This window comes from Lolium rigidum, chromosome 3 (assembly GCF_022539505.1).
Source record: "Lolium rigidum isolate FL_2022 chromosome 3, APGP_CSIRO_Lrig_0.1, whole genome shotgun sequence".
Taxonomy (NCBI): Eukaryota; Viridiplantae; Streptophyta; class Magnoliopsida; order Poales; family Poaceae; genus Lolium; species Lolium rigidum.
Window position 1 is genome coordinate 180998003 of NC_061510.1, and position 16769 is coordinate 181014771.

Here is a 16769-nt window from a genome sequence, read left to right on the forward strand (position 1 = left end):
CTCCCTTTCCCCTTTGGATTTCGGGTCAACCGCAAGATCGGGCCACACACGGGGTCTTAGACCTCATCACGTTCCATCCCTGTGTTCGGTTTCGACAAAAATTTTGTCACGGAGGTTCCATCCTTGTGTTCGGTTTTGGAATGGGACGAGAATGGAATGGAATGGGTGAGATAATCACCCGATTAATTATTCTAAACTCGATTAATTATTTGCTAAACATGATTAAGTAGTGCTAAACTTGATTAATTATTGCTAAACTTGGTTAATTATTGCTAAACTTAATTAATCAGCGTGTGACAGTCACCCGTTCCACCTCGTCCGGCCGAATCGGAGGAACCACTCCATTCCGGATCTAGAGGGAATATTCCATTTGGAGGAACCACTTCATTCCATTCCAGTTTGCAACCGAACGCAGGAACATGCTCTGGGTGCGGAACGGTTCCATTCCGTTCCACCCATCCCCAAACCGAACACACCCTAAGAACCTTGGCTTTTGGATTGAAAAAATAGATCAGATTACTTCAAGAGAGTAAAGTTTAGTGAAGATGTTGAATATAAGTTCATGAAAAAAGACCAATTACCATGATGTATGCCTATATAAACTGGCTGATGCAGATAAAGACTAGCCTCAATGAAAGCCACAGAACTATAGAATAAACCATCAACAAATGTTGGCTGTTCGTGCTAAAGGTTTATACTTAAGTTATTGACAGTTCATGCAAAGGCTTATACTTTAATAGCACAAAGCTCATTTCTTGCCAAGAATTAAAATAAATTAAAGCCAAACAAAATCATCTATATCTGCTCACATCCCAACTGTTTGTGCCAGATCCAAGAGGTTATGTGGCCTGAAGGTGAATGTACCCCTGCCATCGATTGAAATATTTTATAGGATTAAAGGTACTGAACATGGTTCTTAAGCTTATTGTCCAACAAATGATAAATAATTGAAAATAATAAATTCAGACAGCACTCCAAGAAAAGCTGCGTTGGGGAAAGAAAACATACAATCTTTTCGACTGCTGAGTAGCTTGAATAAAGCAGCCTGGCCAGCGAATTTTTCCTTGGCTCTTTGTCAAGAATAGAACATAGAGCATGTGTAATTGCACTAACTATCTCTTCCTCATCCTCTATCCGTAGATTCCCCTCATCCATACCCTATAAGAGCACTGTTCTTTGAATACTACATCGAATACAAGCCCAAGATGAACGTATAAGCTAAATTGACAAGGCGAAATACCATGTCGTACATTAGACCATAGATCTGGCCGACTGTGATAGTACCCAACGGTGATGAAAACCATGAAGACATCAATGAACAAGAGAAGTACATCCTAGGGAATAATTTGAGAGATCAAATAGCTATGCAGGAAATGCCCACAACTAGATCAAGTCATGCAGTGCTAAAACATGAAATTGTATGCACACATGACTGCTACAGCCAAAAAAATATGAAGACAGACAAACTGTATAAGCAAAACTTGTTTTCTTTCTAGACAGTAAGGCTGCATTGTATTTATTTAGTTATACACCATACTGCTTCAGAAACAGACATGCTATTCAATTCAACAGTCTAGGATGACTTGGCCAATATGGATGATCTACTTTTTGCCCATGTGGCCTGCACCTCTCTTGTATAATGTATATTTAACTCTTGCTAATGGAATAAAAAATCACAGTTGCGAATAGCCATTTTCTCTCTACAACAAATACATTGTTTCGGAAGTATGGACTGCATTGGCTCCTAACTAGAAAATATCATGGCAGAGTAAATTTGCAATCATTGAGGTATATTTTACCTCACTAATCCAGAAAAGAATCTCTAGATTCTGAGGATCATGGATGAATGTTGTAGCATCCTCACAAAGTTTCCGCAACGCTAAGGAGCAAGAATTTGACGATAAGGATTTTGAAATCCCTGAAGCACAGAATAGGCTGAAAACAATGGCACAACACATTCAAGTTAGTGTGCTAAATGAGAAATAAAATCAACATTAAACATCAACACACATTAAAAAAAATCCTTACAGTAATGGCTTAATATTACTTTGGGAAGACGATAACCATTTTGAATAAGAACCAATGACGTCACCGAAAGATTTGTATACCTAGAACAAATATGAAATCACACGAGAGAACATTAGCTAATTAGCTTCATGAAGTACAATAAAGAGATAAATTTATCATAGAAATGTCTGAAGGCATATTGAGGAAGTCTTACAACGAACTGGCAGCCATGCAGTTCAGCCAGTGTCCCGCTGGATAGAATATTCACAAAATGCATTATGATCGAAAAATCGAAGGGACTTCCATCTTGTAAAATCGTGTCAGCAACCTGAAATTCAGTAACTCATGAGCTTGGCACGTAGATCAAGCATGCTGGTTCCTTGCATACTTATGTCTAACCACACAGGAGGGTGCCATGCCAACCAGCAAAAACTGGAAAAGGACATTTTGACTTGCAGACAGTAGAAGAATTTACTGAAAGTAGGATCACAGGATTGGTATGGATTAATATCCCTCTGCATCACCAATAGAGCTATAAGCTAAACAGCAAAGAGATTATACAGTATTAATGGTCATTGTTAAATCATGTATATTTTTCTGCCGAATGCATATTTCCTAGTCATTGCTTAAAGTAACAGAAAACAATTCGAGGCATCCCTGAACTAGGCCACCTTTCTCGGGGTGCTTTAAGAAGCATAGTAAACCCCTAAACAAGATACTTCTTGGCTTGGCGTAAAGAAGGGTATCTTCCAATAATCATTTAAATTTGCATTGAAACTAAGAAGCTTAAATGGGTATCTGCCAGTGGACTAACAGACGTGTGGAATAATAAGAGCCTCCAAGCAGATCATATCAGCTTGAAGAGCAACTTGATATAAGGCAATTGGGAATTAATCACATTTAACCAAGTACGCTAAAAGAAAGGAACTAGTGGATAAACAGATTAGGATCAGCATAATCAACATGATGATCAAATTACGCTATATTCTATAAAAATAACAAAAGGCTTTCATGTATTCAATAGCAACTTATAAATCAAGTTTAGCAATAGATATTGCGCGCTTACCATGCTAAGTGCGTACATTCTAACTTCTACCTCTTTCCAAGGTATTGATTGGCTAACGAAACCCCATCCACCAGAAAAAAGCTACATAAAGTACAAAGGGTTAAGCAAATGGTAGTAATAATGATTTCAGAAAGAAAAATTGTTAAAACAGAATTCATGAAAAGGTTTTAAATGATCTCGTAATTTAGTAACATTATAAGCAATAACTATAATTATATATAAAGATACATATGGTGGCAGGAGTGTCAGGCCCCTGATTGGATCTCAAAACATGAATTTGAGAGGAATTGAGAGATAAATTGGTAAATTGCAGGATAGAAATTAAAGGATAAATTGCAGTAATTGAAGAACTGGAATAAAGGACAAGATAAATTTGTGGTTCATATTTCTTGGTTGGTATCACAGGATACAAAGATAGCCTTATATGAAGTGCGGCTAGGTACACGATGATGGACTAGTTGAAATACCAATACTACCCTCACAACTACTAAACCACTAGAAACCCTCATAATACGTACTTATCCTATTCCCTGACAAGGGGCATATTATATGGAGAATGCAAGATGATTACTTATGAATAGCCTTGGAAGACAATGCCATCTTTCAGCAAAATATATACCTTATTAATATATGCAGGGGCACCTAAAAGCAAACACACATCAACAAGAAGCTCCTCCAAATTCAGTCTGAATTGTGCTAGCCCATCGGGTAGCGAACATACTCCATCAGTGACATGCTCATCAGTGTCAATAATCTGTGAATTATCAGAAGTTACAATGCAAAGTGAACAGTTGGATCTATAGAACCTTCGCACATACAGAAGTGCAGAATATAAAAGAGGGCTTAGTCAATTGATAATGATCTAGTATAAAAGAAAGGTGTAACTGGCATTTATACGAGGTATAATGCGAAAAAAGGAAGCATTTATAAGAAAGAAACTTCTGTTGATCACTTAATCATGATATAACAAGTGAATGATGTTGAGTGAAAAGAGATAAACCTGAGCACGAAAAAGAAGAGCATCTAGCAGTGAAGAAAACACAGGGAGAAACGTCTCTTGTGTGGCATTCCTTTCAGCTGATTGCACATCAATACCAAGAATAAAATGTGCCAAACTGCACCTGTAAAATTTCAGCTTGGTGGGTATAAATAATTATTTGCTTGTGAACTTAGCCTTACTTCAGAAAAACAGAATATAGAAAGAAATTCCAACATGCAAACTTGTACAACTCAACATTTGTGTTGTCATCGATGATGCTCAACTGAACATTCTACGGAAAATTCAGTTGTTAAACCATACTGAAATTACATTGAATGGGATGGGAAAGGAAGAGCAACAGTCAAGCCTTTCACACGCATTAACACAGCACAGCTGGATGAACTAGAAGGTGTTTCACTCTAATGGGTTAGAGTTTTTTTTTAATTAAACAGGACATGAAATACAAGTGAAGATACTAGCCCACCCATCGCGCACGCAGGATGGAATAATATGATACATGAACTAATTGCTAATTAACCCAGAAAAAGGAAGAGTTTGATTCGTGAAAATAAAAAAAGGTGAGCATTGTTACCAAAATTGCAAAGTGGAATCTGCAATCCCCCAGTCTTCACTAGAAAAAGCTACACATCTGTAATTGAGGGTGAAGTCCGTCAGAATCATAAGTGCTAATAAAGTGAATTAAAACACCGTGTAGTATTAGCACCAAATTTTAAAGCAAATAACTACAAAACTAAGGTAAAAGTACCACAGAAGCAGTGCATAGATTGACCTCAAAATTGCATCGGAAAGGGCAAGTGCTTGATTGCTCCCTTCTGCAACCAAACCAGGTGCCTAGAAAATCAAACAGTTATCAGCTTGTGTTCAACAGAGTCTCTGAATAAAAGCATATAGGAGATGCAAAAAAACAAAACAAAAAAAATGACTATGCCATTTTGCATTGGGATTTCACTTGGCTTTTTGCCCTAACCACTTTTAGACTGAATTAAGTTCTTTTTTTTTCTTTTCTTTTTCGAGAAAACGCAAAAGACTTTTGCGTTTCATTTCATTGAAAAGATAGATAGTTTTACAAGCCTCCTAGGAGGCGGGGTACAAGTACAAGAAGTGACTCAGTGCACATCCCAGGTCGTCGGAAGCACTACCCTAATGCCCTTCGCGCCGGCCCTGGCCCAAAGATGAGCCTCATCAAAGATCTCCTGAACCAAGTCGCGCACCGAGGGCTGGGTTCTATCAAACACACAAGAGTTACGGTGCTTCCAGAGCATCCAAGGCGTCAACAGGGTGAAGGAGTCCAGCCCTTTGCGCATAGGCTTAGTGATCATCTGCCTGGCCTTGCGCCACCACTCGTCGAGGGAGGCGTCGTTGCTGTCCGGCGGGCTGACAGGTCATGCGGAGGCGAGCCGGCACCTCGTGCCAAACCTGTCGCGAGAAGGGACGAGGCGAGGATGAGGTGGTGCATGGTCTCGAGCATCCGGTCGCGGAGGAGGCAGCGAGGATGGTCTTCGGAGGCCTCGCCCGGCAAGGCGTTGGGCAGTCCGGCGGCGATCCATGCAGGCAAGCCAAGTGAAAAACTTGACCCGCGGTGGCGCCCACGTCTTCCAAGTGAGCTTCCAAGAGCTGGAGGCAGTGGAGCCATGGAATTGCGCAAGGTAGCAAGACTTGGCGGTGTAAGTACCGCTGGCAGTCCACTTCCAGATCAGCCTATCGGGCTCAGTGCCGAGAGTGGTGCGCGAGACGGCCGCCCAGAGCGCCAGGTACTGGCCAATCTCGTGCACGCCGAGGAGGCCGTGGATGTCCTGGGCCCAGACGTTTCCAAGCAGCCCTTGGGCAACGGTCCTGACCTTGCGCCGGCGCTTGGGGATGCACCCGTAGAGGCTTGGCGCAATCTCACGGACGACGCGGCCGTCGATCCACCTGTCTTCCCAGAATAGCGCGTCGCGGCCGTTCCCAACCGTCATGGTGGTGGAGGCAAAGAACAGCGCTCGTTCCTCAGGCGTGAACTGCAGGTCTAGGTCGCTCCACGCACGTCGATCGTCCGTGCGGGAGAGCCAAAGCCAGCGAAGCGGCAGCGCAAGGCCCGTCCGCTCCAAATCCGGTATGCCCAGACCGCCGTACGAGAGAGGCCTGCAGACGCGGCTCCAGTTGACGTGGCAGTTTCCACCTTTTGCTTCCTTCTTTCCCTCCCACAGGAATCCCCTTTTGATCTTGTCGATGAGTTTCAGCGTTTTCTTGGGGAGTCCAAGCACCAACTGCTGGTGGATGGGAATGGCGCTGATCACCGCCTTGACCAGCGTTGCTCGCCCAGCCTTGGTCATGAGTTTCGCCTTCCAAGTGGGGAGGCCAGCAGCGGCGCGTTCAACCAGAGGTTGCAGCTGTGCAGCCGTTGGTCTCCGCAAAGTCAGCGGAATGCCAAGGTAGGTGAGCGGCAGGCCGGCCGTGGGGCAGCCAAGTTGGTGCAGCACCGGCGCAACGGTTCCCTCGTCACAGCGAATGAGGGTGGCCGAGCTCTTAGCGTAGTTGACCTGGAGCCCGGACGCGCGGCCAAAAAGCCGCAGGATCTCGCGCACGGCGGTCACGTCTTCCATCGTGGGGCAACAAAACAGCACCACGTCATCGGCATACAGCGAAAACGCCGGGATGTGCCGCCGTGGGTGTAGGCGTTGCAGGATGCCCTCGCCGATCGCGCGGCCGGACTAGGCGGCCGAGGGCGTCGACGCCCGGGACGAAGAGCTGCGGCGAGAGGGATCGCCTGCCGTAAACCTCTCGGTGCCGGATGGGTGGGCCGGGCTCGCCGTTGACTAGGACCCGCGTGCGGCGAAGTGAGCAGGATCGCAAGCCAGCCCAGGAAGCGATCGCCGAAACCGTATTGGCGCAGGGCTTCGAGGAGGAACGGCCACGAGATAGAATCGAAGGCTTTTGCCAGGTCGAGCTTGAGGAGGATGCGGGGCTCTCCGAGCTGGTGAAGGAGGCGGGCAGATTGCTTCACCAAGATGAAGTTGTCGTGCAAGCTGCGGCCGGAGATGAACGCGTTTTGGTTGGCGCTAACCAGCTCGTCGAGGCGCGGTGCCAGGCGCAGCGAAAGTGTCTTGGCGAAGAGCTTGGCAACCAGGTGAATAAGGCTGATGGGCCTATAGTCGCCAAGGGAGGTCGCGTCCGCACGCTTGGGCAACAGCGTCATCAAGGCCTGGTTGAGGCGGTGGAAGCCTCTTCCGCGCAGCTCGTAAAGCTGCTCTGGAAGACGTCGACGACGTCTGCTCGACGGTGCCCCGGCGAGCACGGAGAAAATCCGCGGTGAATCCATCGGGTCCGGGCGCCTTGCGGGCCGGCATACGCTGACGGCGCCCCGATTTCTTCGGCGGAGAAGGGGCCTCGAGGAGTCAAGATCGGCGGCGGGCTCAATCGGCGGGCGAAGTCAAGCGTGCGGTCGCGAGTTTACGCGGTGCCCGGCGAGCCGTCGAAGTGCATGAAAGCCGCCTCCGCAATGTCGGCGTGATCAGACAACGTACGCCCGTCGACAAGGATGGCGTGGATGCGGTTCTTCGCCCTGCGGTAGGTGCAGTGCTGATGGAAGAACGGAGTGTTGGCGTCGCCATCGCGGAGGCAGGCGATCCGTGCGCGCTGCCGCGCCATGGTGCGGTCGAGCGAGGCGAGCCCAAGGTAAGCGACCTTGAGCTGCTTGTGCAACCAAGCCTCCTCCGGCGAAAGATTCCTGTGTTCCTGAGCCTTGTCGAAGCGTAGGACGAACTCCCGAGCCACGGCCATGCGAAGCTTGACGTTGCCGACGGTTTTGGCGCTCCAACTGGTGAGGCACCGAGCCGTGGCCTGTAGGCGAAGCCAAAGGCGAAGGAACGGGTCATTGTGGTGCACCGAACCCCAAGCGGCGGTGACCGTGTCCTGGAAGCCCTCCATACGTAACCAAAACTCCTCGAAGCGGAATCTCCGGTGGCCCGGCTGCATGGGTGAGCAGTCAAGGAGCAGCGGGCAGTGGTCAGAGACAACAGACGCGAGGCAGCGCAGGTAACATTCGCCGTGGCTGTCATCCCAGTCCGTGGTGCAGAAGAATCTGTCGAGGTGCACCAGCGTGGGAGGGGATTGGCCATTGGACCAAGTGTAGCGCCGGCCATTGAGGTAGATCTCTTTGAGGGCCAGGTCGTTGATCACGCGGCGAAAGCGGCCCATCATACGTCGGTTCAAATTGATGTTGCTCTTGTCCTCCTGGCGGTAGATGAGGTTGAAGTCACCACACAGCAACCACGGCCCTGGGCAGTCATTGCGGACGGCGTGAAGTTCTTGGAGGAACTCGATTTTGTCGGCGTCGGTCTGGGGCCCGTAAACAATGGTGATCCACCAAGGGGCACCGGCAAGCGTGCAAACTCTAGCGGACAAAGTGTTCGTGGTGAACTCCGGGTCGGAGATCGACACGATCGAGCTCTTCCAGGCAAGCAAGATGCCACCACAGGTACCGCGGGCAGGCAAGTAGACGTAATCATCAAACTCAGAACCTAGCAATTCGAGGACAATCGACGAGCAGATAAGCTCCATCTTAGTTTCTTGCATACAAACAATGGACGCGTCGGTGGAATCAATCAGCGATTTTATGGCGATGCGGCGAACGCGTGAGTTGATGCCATGGACGTTCCAACAAGCGATCTTGAGGCCGTGATCCATAGGAAAGATGTCGTCAGGTGGTGGCGGAGCAGCACGTCTAAGAACGCGCCTGCCTCCCCACGGACTCGGCAGCCACCGGCGACGAACCAACTGAGCTGGGCATCTCCCGGCCGACGAGGGCGGCCATGGCCTTGAGGACGCCTAGCGGGATTGGCGTGGAGAACATCCCGTCGTAGGTCTTCATCTGGTCAGGGGTGATCCTCTGATCGATGCCAACTATACCCAAGGAGCGCAAGATGTGCATGTGAGTGCGTCTCTCAGCCGTGGGCGGGGCAGCACATGCGCGCGATGAGCGGCCGCGACGTGGCGAAAAATTCAGCACAGGTCGCTGCCGACGTTTCCCAGGAGTAGGCAGGGCGGCGCTCAGGTGCTTGGTGGCCTCTGCCAGATCGGCGGCGAGGCGAACCGGGCCGGTGAGCGGCGCACAGGGGAGCAGGCCGTGGTGGCGGGGCTGGGTGTGGGCCGGGCCTCCTCCAGCGTGTCACAGGAGGGCACGTCGGAGTCACGGGTAGTAGCGGGCCGTCGCAGGATGGTTATGGGGCTGTCGTTGCGGCCCAATATCCCAGCAGCAACATCCTCCAAGGGCGAGATGAGCGGCGAGGCGGGAGCTGCAGTTGGCGTGCATGGCACGTCATTGACCGGCGTCTCCGCTGCATGCCGGTCGGCAGATCCGTCCAAGGATGCGACAGGAGATGGCGTGTTGGTGGCAGCAGGCGAGGCCTCTTCTTCGGGTGGTGGTGGGTCCTGGATGGGGGTTTCAGGCACCGTACTGTCCAGCGATTGGCGCTGGTGGAAAGCGCACGGATCCCGTGGCCCGCCTCGGTCGGCGTCCTGCAGCGAGGCCAGGTCCAACCTATCCACTTGCGCGCAAGGCGATGGTGGGTTTGAACGAGTCATGCCTGGCGTGCACGGGACCTCGGAAACGTCCAAGGGCTGCGGGACAGCTGTCCCCGAAAGGGGCCCGGGGCTCTGTGACAGAGATCCTGTCGGGGGAGTGCCCGTTGCAGCTTCCACAGATGGTGGGACCTGGGCTGCCACCTTCCTTTTGCGCCCACGCCTTTTGCCTCTTTTGGCAAGGCGACGAGAACGGCCGGGCCCACGCTGGCGCGGCCAGCGGTCCACGGCTCTGTCCTTTACCAGCGGCGGCGCGCCGCCGTGCCGGCCTTGGCGACGAAGGCGTCCATGAGCGGCGACGGCGAGGCCATCGGCGCGCCCAGTACGGCCTGGCTCCAGGGCCCGAAGCAGTCGACGGCCATGCCATCAGCGCGGCCGTCAGGGGCGTCTGCCGTGCGGCGGCGCTTGCGCCCCCGCCGACGGTTGCGGCCACGGCCCTCACCGTTGTTGCCATGCTCGCCGTCCATGTCAGGCGCGCCACCGCCGCAGGGCCCGCCGCGGGCGCGGGAGCGGCCGGAGCACCGATGTCGTCGTCCAGGCGCGTGAACCGGATGCTGATGGGGTAAGTGAGCGTCTGTATCGTCGGCGGCTGCGAGGGCACGCGCGAAGGGATTTGCTCGACGATCTCCAAAGCCGTGCTCGCTGCGAATGTCGGCCGAGGTTGTGCGTGTGTGCAGAGCATCGGAAGACAGCGAGGTTGGCGCGGGTGCGGGTGTCGGGCTGGAGCTTGTCGATCCAGCAGCTGGGCGCCACCAGGTGCTCAGCCGTCGACAGATGCCAGGCCTGGGGAGGGATTCCGCGGAGCTCAAGCTCGACACGGTGCTCGAACCTGCCCGAGCCGGCGTGGGCGAGTTTGCACCAGGGTCTCATCATGAGGGAGAACTCAGGGCAGCTGACGAAGTGGTCGCCGGAGATGCGTGCCTTGATCTGCTTGGTGGAGAAGATGACCAAGAAATCCTCAGGGTGGTGGATGTGGACGGTGAAGTCGCCGGGACGAGCTCGAAGGAGGAGCAGAGCAAGTCAGCGACCGCATCGACGGTGACCGTGGGCCGGGTGCCGGTGATGGTGGCCAGCATGGCACGCTCCAGCACGCGCTCGGACTCCTCCATCTCGACGGAGCGCGACAGGATGACCCGCGCCGGGGCCGTGCCCACGTGAGCGTTGGTCGGTGCGCGCGTGGCCGCCGGGGGCGGCGGTGGAGGTGTCGCGGTGCGCGGAGCCGTGGGTTGCCGTTCCCGACGCGAGCCAGCCGGAGGCGCAGCCGGCGCGTGGCCAGAGCCACGGTCAGCGGCCTGCCGCCGCGGGCCGCACTCCCAGGACTCGTGGCCAGAGAAGAGGCACTTGCGGCACCGGACCTTGTTGGTGCAGTCGCGGACCACATGGCCGGGCTCCAGGCAGCGGAAGCAGAGCCCAGCGTCCTCCTCCGGTGTAGGGCTGCGACGCTGCCGCGGCGGAGAGCGACGAGCGTCTGGTCGAGGGCGGCGGGGACGGTACCTGCGACGTGGTTGGCGGAAGCCGTCGGCGTCGATGACGGGCTCGCGGGTGACCCTGTGAATCTCAGAGCGGGGGCCGAGGCAGGTGGCCGCCGGGGCTCTGCGGGCGGCGGCGGTAGGGGCGGCCGGAGCGCGAGGAGGTGCGGACGGAGGCGGCGGGGTCGCTCCGGTGCGCACCATGTCGGAGTAGCTGCGCGCGCCGGAGGGCTCACCGTCGGATCCGTGCCAACGCAGACCCTCCGCAGAGCACGAGGCGCCGGAGTAGGAGGCCATGAGGGTGGGGGGGGCAGGGGAGGGCTAGGGAGGAGGGCTGCCGGCGGGGATCGACGGCGGCGAGGGCTTTGGTGGGTGGGTGGGGCTAGGCTAGGCTAGGGCAGGGAGGAGCGGAGCGGAGCCATCCAGAAATGATCATTTTATGTCCAATGATACTCGCAGGAGCATCCCACAGGCAACACGGTATGCGCTACAATGTTATGGTTAGAGCATCTCCAGCCGCGTCCCCAAACGGCGTCCGGTTAAAGCACCGGATCAGTCGTTTGGGGGACGCCGCACCTTGGTGCCGCCCTTGGGGGGGCGTCCCTCTCCAGCCGCGTTCCCAGAACCTGACCCCCAAACAATTTTCTATTTAAAATTAACGGTTTATTCATAATTTTGGAGATGCTTCGTCGCTTTTACACGACAAAAACATTGAAACAGACGACGAAGAACATCCACGAACCTTGGAAGACACCAATATAGGGCATACAAAAAACCTATACTAGAGGTCAGCCCTAGTCTTCTTCGTTCTTTGTCGTCGTCGTTGTCATCGCCCGAGCCGCTGTGATAGTGGATACGACAAGACTCTTTGCCATACACCTTGACGCTTAACTCGCCGTCGTCTTCGTAGAAGAAGTTCAACAAGCAGCCGACCTCGACGTCATGGTCGTGGGCGAACTTCTTCCAGCCGGTGTGGATGTACATCTTGCCTTCCCTGTCGAACAAGACCTCCACGGTCGCATCGCAGGGTAACCGCGGCCGGCTCTGGGCCGGCAAGAAATTCTTCGAACGTGTCCGGGAGTACAACAAACTCGAAGTACTTGTTGCAGGGGCAGTCCTCTTCGTCAAGCGACGGCGAGCGTGCAGCCCCACCGCCCCTGCCCCTGCCACGGCCGCCAGTTGAACCCACCATGGAGCGCATGTGGAGAAAGTTGGGTGGCGGCGGCTAGGGTTGTGGATGTGTGGTGCTAGGGTTGTGCGGGAGGGGCGATGAGCGAGCACCCGTTTTATACGCCGGAGGCAGGCGAGGGGGCCGTGGGGCGCATTAACGCCGGCACACAGGACAAGGCGCGATGAGACGTCTCGTTGCGCGTCTGGGGAAACTACACCGTCGCTGCGCAGAAATAAATTGCGTTCGTCAGAGGTAGGCGACGGTTGCACGGCAACCCTATGTGGCTGACGATGCTGGCCCGCCACTCGCGACGCGGATTTTTGTTCTGTCCGGCGTCCCCGCAGCGTTCCGTAGCGAGGACAGGCTCGGCGTGTCGGACACTGTATTGGGTCACGACGGACCAAAAAGGGCTTTGGGGAGCGCAGCTGGGGGAGGTCAAACGTCCGGCGCCCCAAATCCCTTTGGGGAGCAGTTTGGGGGACACGACTGGAGATGCTCTTAGTCCTTGTCTCCTTGAGCACATCCAGCTTATAAACTGGGACACAGGACTGAGGGTATGAGTTGGAATGAAATGCGATGCTGATGGTTCACTTGCTAGGTTGGTGGGTTGAACTAGTCTATCATTTTTTGGGTTGGTGAAATGCAATGTTGTATAGGGCATTTACGTTCGTTTGGTTTGAGCAAATAAACACAGTGATGAGGGACAAAAGAGAAAATAAAATAAAGTAAACCGAACTAATATCTTTTTTTTCCGATAAAGACCGAACTAATATCTAGTACTAGCTTCTACATACTTCTACTATATTCTAGGTAATATGATCCTCTAGTTATATGTGTTGTAGTGGTTTCCAGAGTATTCTAGTATAAGTTGTAACTAGAATATGTGTAGTTCTTTCCCTAGCTTATGTAGTGTTCTCTAGAACACTCTAGTTGTAAGTAGAGCTAAGTAGTGAAGGCTCATGCAGCCTATAAATAGAGGTCCAACCTCTACCTACGAACCAGACTATGAACCATCTACCTATCAATAATGTGAACTTTCTGTTCTTGTTTTAGATCTTGGATTAGATCTTGTGTTGAGAGTTTAAATTAAACTCTTGACAGCCCCCGCCCCTAGAGAGATATCTAGCTTACGCCCCTAGAGCGATATCTAGCGCGGCACGTTGAAGCGGTTCCTTGAACATTTGTGTTGTCCACATTGTAGCAACACGGTGGATCTGTTCCTCCACAACCTTGTGGTGCTTCACACAGGTAGTACGAGCAAATAAGAACACCCCTCTTTGTATGTGATAAAATATGTGATAATGGTTTAAACATGAATAACTAACATAAGGAATTACGTCACTACTAGGATCAAGAACAAAGACGTGCTGGGGGTACATCCAGAACTACCCCATAGAGGAATTTACACATACACCCAAACCCAACACAAGCGTATTCCATTAACATTTCAGTATTCAATTATATCAGTCTATTGTTCATCCTAAAATAGGAGTATTCAATTAGTTTGACTACTGGACATACTGTGAGTAGTGCAAATCATGATGCTAAAACACAAACACTCTACAAGTGAGAATGAGAAAAACTTACTGCCTGACCAACTTCACACATCAAACTAGCAATACCAGCTACAATTTTCTCGCTTCTGTTGGCTAGAGCTGGTAAAAGAAGAACTTCTCTGATGTATGGAATCTTGCTTAGAAAAGCCTGAGGTAAATCCTACAAGTAGATAGGAGCATGCATCATATTTCACAGTCCATTATGAGTTAAAAGTCGATTTGGAGAAGAATGTTTTGTTAGTCAACAAATTCACAACAGTTGATTGCACCAATGTAGTACAGTAGAAGAGAACTTACTTGATACTGGCTGAGAAGCTCCGTCATAACCTCAATGGCCACGTCAAACGAGAAGGGCGCCTTTCATGACCACACAGCAACGAAATACTTAACATGTGAGCACGTGAATACAAAACCAATCCCTCGAAGTGGGTTTAGTAATCAATCACACCTGCAGGGAGTTGAACGCGAACGTGAGAAGTGGATGCACGGCAAGCGCGGCCGCAGGCGTTCCTGAAAAGCATCCCACGCGGACCTACAACATTGCCGTTACTCTTAGCACTTAGCACAGGGAGAGGGAAAGCCAAAACGCGACGCGATTGAAGTGAGCGCGAAGCGTACGTACCCAGCTCAGTAGGCATCGCAGGATTCTTCGGCTTGGCTCGTGGGCGGCGTCCGGCTTCTCAGACTGGGCGAGCAGGAAGTCAAGCACGGCGGGCGCGTGCGCGAGAAGCTCGCGCGTGTACCTACACCGCGAGGCGGAGTCGACCCCCGTGTCGCCGCTCTGATCCTGCGCCACCTCCTCGGGGAGCACGGTGAGCAGCTCCAGCAAGGCGGGGTCAGGTAAGTGTGGCATTCGCGCGAAAAGGCCATCTACCCCTCCCTCGGCGCGGATCGCGAGCGCCGCAAGGGCGAGGCAGATCTGCGTGAGCAGCCGCGGAGGCCCGAGGCAGAACCGGCGTGCCGCGACTAGGAGCGCGTCGAGGAGCTGCCCTGCGGGATCCGGGAGCGGTGCGCCAGGTGACTGGATCTTCCGGCGGAGCATCTGGGCTGCGAAGAAGAGTAGGTCGGGGGAAGGGGCCGGGTAATCCCCGGAGGCGAGCAGCGAGGCCGCCAGCGCCCACGCCTGCGGCGAGCGTTGCAGGCCGAGGAGCCACTGGTTGGCGGCGAGGCGTGCGGAAGGGTGGGCGCCGTGGTTGAGCGCGTGCACGGCCGCGGCCAGCTGCGCCTGGAGGTCAGGCGCCTCCCCGGCGTTCATCGCTGCCGTTCCGGCGGCGGGGAGGTGGGCGCGTGGGAAGCGAGGGGACGGAGGGGATTGATTGGGCCGAGTGGCAGGCACGGACGAGTGGAGGAGTGGGGACTCGGGAGCCGATTCCTCTTTTCCTTGACTTCTTTTTTCCGGAGTAGGTTTGTTTTTTTATTTTTTTGAGCTTATTTCCGGAGTAGGTTTGGTGTCGAATCCTCCTACATGATTTCATATCTCTTTTGCAAATGTAGGACCGCAATGCTGATGCTAAGTATAGAGATATAGTCGGCAGCAAGAGCAAGAGCTTCACAATAATACATTGCTTTGATGTTCTTCAACATCTCCCCAAGTGGTAATTGAGGGACGAAGAATGGCACCCGAGAAAGCTGCAATGGTTGCGCTGGATGATACCGAGGATGAGAAAGAGGATCGGAGCAATGACAAGCCGGAGGGAAACAAGAAGACCAAAGAGAGGCTCAAGCTCGAGGGGGAGGCAGCATTGTTGAGGGACAAATTTGATCATGTGATAGCGGCCAAGACTTTGGAGACCAAGCTTGTCATCATCTAGAAGAAGACGGATGTGAGTCTTGCCAAGGTTGAAGCCAGCCGAGAGAAAGCAAGGAACAAGGTCAAGTTGGAGGAGATGAGGATCAATGTGAAGAAAGCCAAAGCAATGAAGCAACTATTGGCTGAAAGAGAGAGATCATGATGATGAACATAAACGACATGAACGAGCAACAAATGGAGTGGTGGAAGGATGCATCGGCGGAGATCATGGAGAGACGAAGACTAGCTCGTGAAGGGGAAAATGGTGGTGCATCGGTGACGCATGGAGGTGGTGGCGATGATGGTGACGACGGTCCTACCTCCGTTTGATGCCGGTGGTGAGAGGATATGGTGAGGAGACTAAGCAACTTTCTGCCATGAACTATGAACGATTTTCTATGATTGTGTCATTTGATGTAAAACTATGAATTATGCATGAGTTGTTTGCATTTGATAGTTTCATCGTATGCCAAATTATGTGATAAACCATGCATTTACGGGTTCGGAAGTTGTTGTCGCGTAACAGAGCCCGTAAACCAAAATTGTTGTTGGAGATATGCCCGAGAGGCAATAATAAAATGATTATTGTTATATCTTAGTGTTCATGATAAATGTTTACATAACATGTTTTAATTGTATTAAGTGGAAACATTGATACATGTGTGTTTTGTAAACAAACCAGAGTCTCTAGTAAGCCTCTCGTTTAACTAGCTTGTTGATTAATAGATGATCATGGTTTCCAGATCATGAACATTGGATGTTGTAAGGGAATTTAGCCTTATCCATTGGATGGTTTCAAGATTATTCGCATGTTTTAGTCCATCAAGCATACCTGACTCAGCCCAATATGGAGAAGGCCCAAGAAGGCAACCCGAAGTAGTAGTCAACTATGACTCTTGTAAAACCCTAGGCTGGTTGCATATATAAAGCTAGTCAGGGCACTCGATAGAGGGGGGACAACAGATAGACAACATAGCTCCGCTACGGCGGCACCTTGTAAACATATATATGATCATATACTAGATTGCTAGCAGCACGTAGGGATCCTCCACCGATGAGACCCGAAGCTAGGTATATCGTGTGCCCAATCTCGCTCCCGGAATCTTCACCATCGCTCTTCCTCGAAACCCAAGTCTACAATCTGTAGGCATT

At 51.7% G+C, this 16769-nt stretch overlaps 1 protein-coding gene across 1 annotated transcript in view; it reads right to left on the reverse strand.

The window, feature by feature from the left end:
• LOC124702781 (transportin MOS14) overlaps nt 1-15098 on the reverse strand; it is a 35736-nt gene extending 20638 nt beyond the window's left edge. Inside the window, exons 1-13 of the mRNA XM_047234942.1 lie at nt 14451-15098; nt 14277-14360; nt 14126-14185; nt 13860-13988; nt 4843-4904; nt 4645-4701; nt 4074-4194; nt 3693-3827; nt 3074-3154; nt 2222-2335; nt 2029-2108; nt 1800-1935; nt 1009-1158 (exon numbers count right to left, since the gene is read on the reverse strand). Coding sequence (XP_047090898.1) covers nt 1009-1158; nt 1800-1935; nt 2029-2108; nt 2222-2335; nt 3074-3154; nt 3693-3827; nt 4074-4194; nt 4645-4701; nt 4843-4904; nt 13860-13988; nt 14126-14185; nt 14277-14360; nt 14451-15083 — 1842 coding nt within the window. The 5' untranslated portion in view covers nt 15084-15098. The remainder of the gene's footprint in view (nt 1-1008; nt 1159-1799; nt 1936-2028; nt 2109-2221; nt 2336-3073; nt 3155-3692; nt 3828-4073; nt 4195-4644; nt 4702-4842; nt 4905-13859; nt 13989-14125; nt 14186-14276; nt 14361-14450) is intronic.
• Between the last annotated feature and the right edge of the window lie 1671 nt (nt 15099-16769).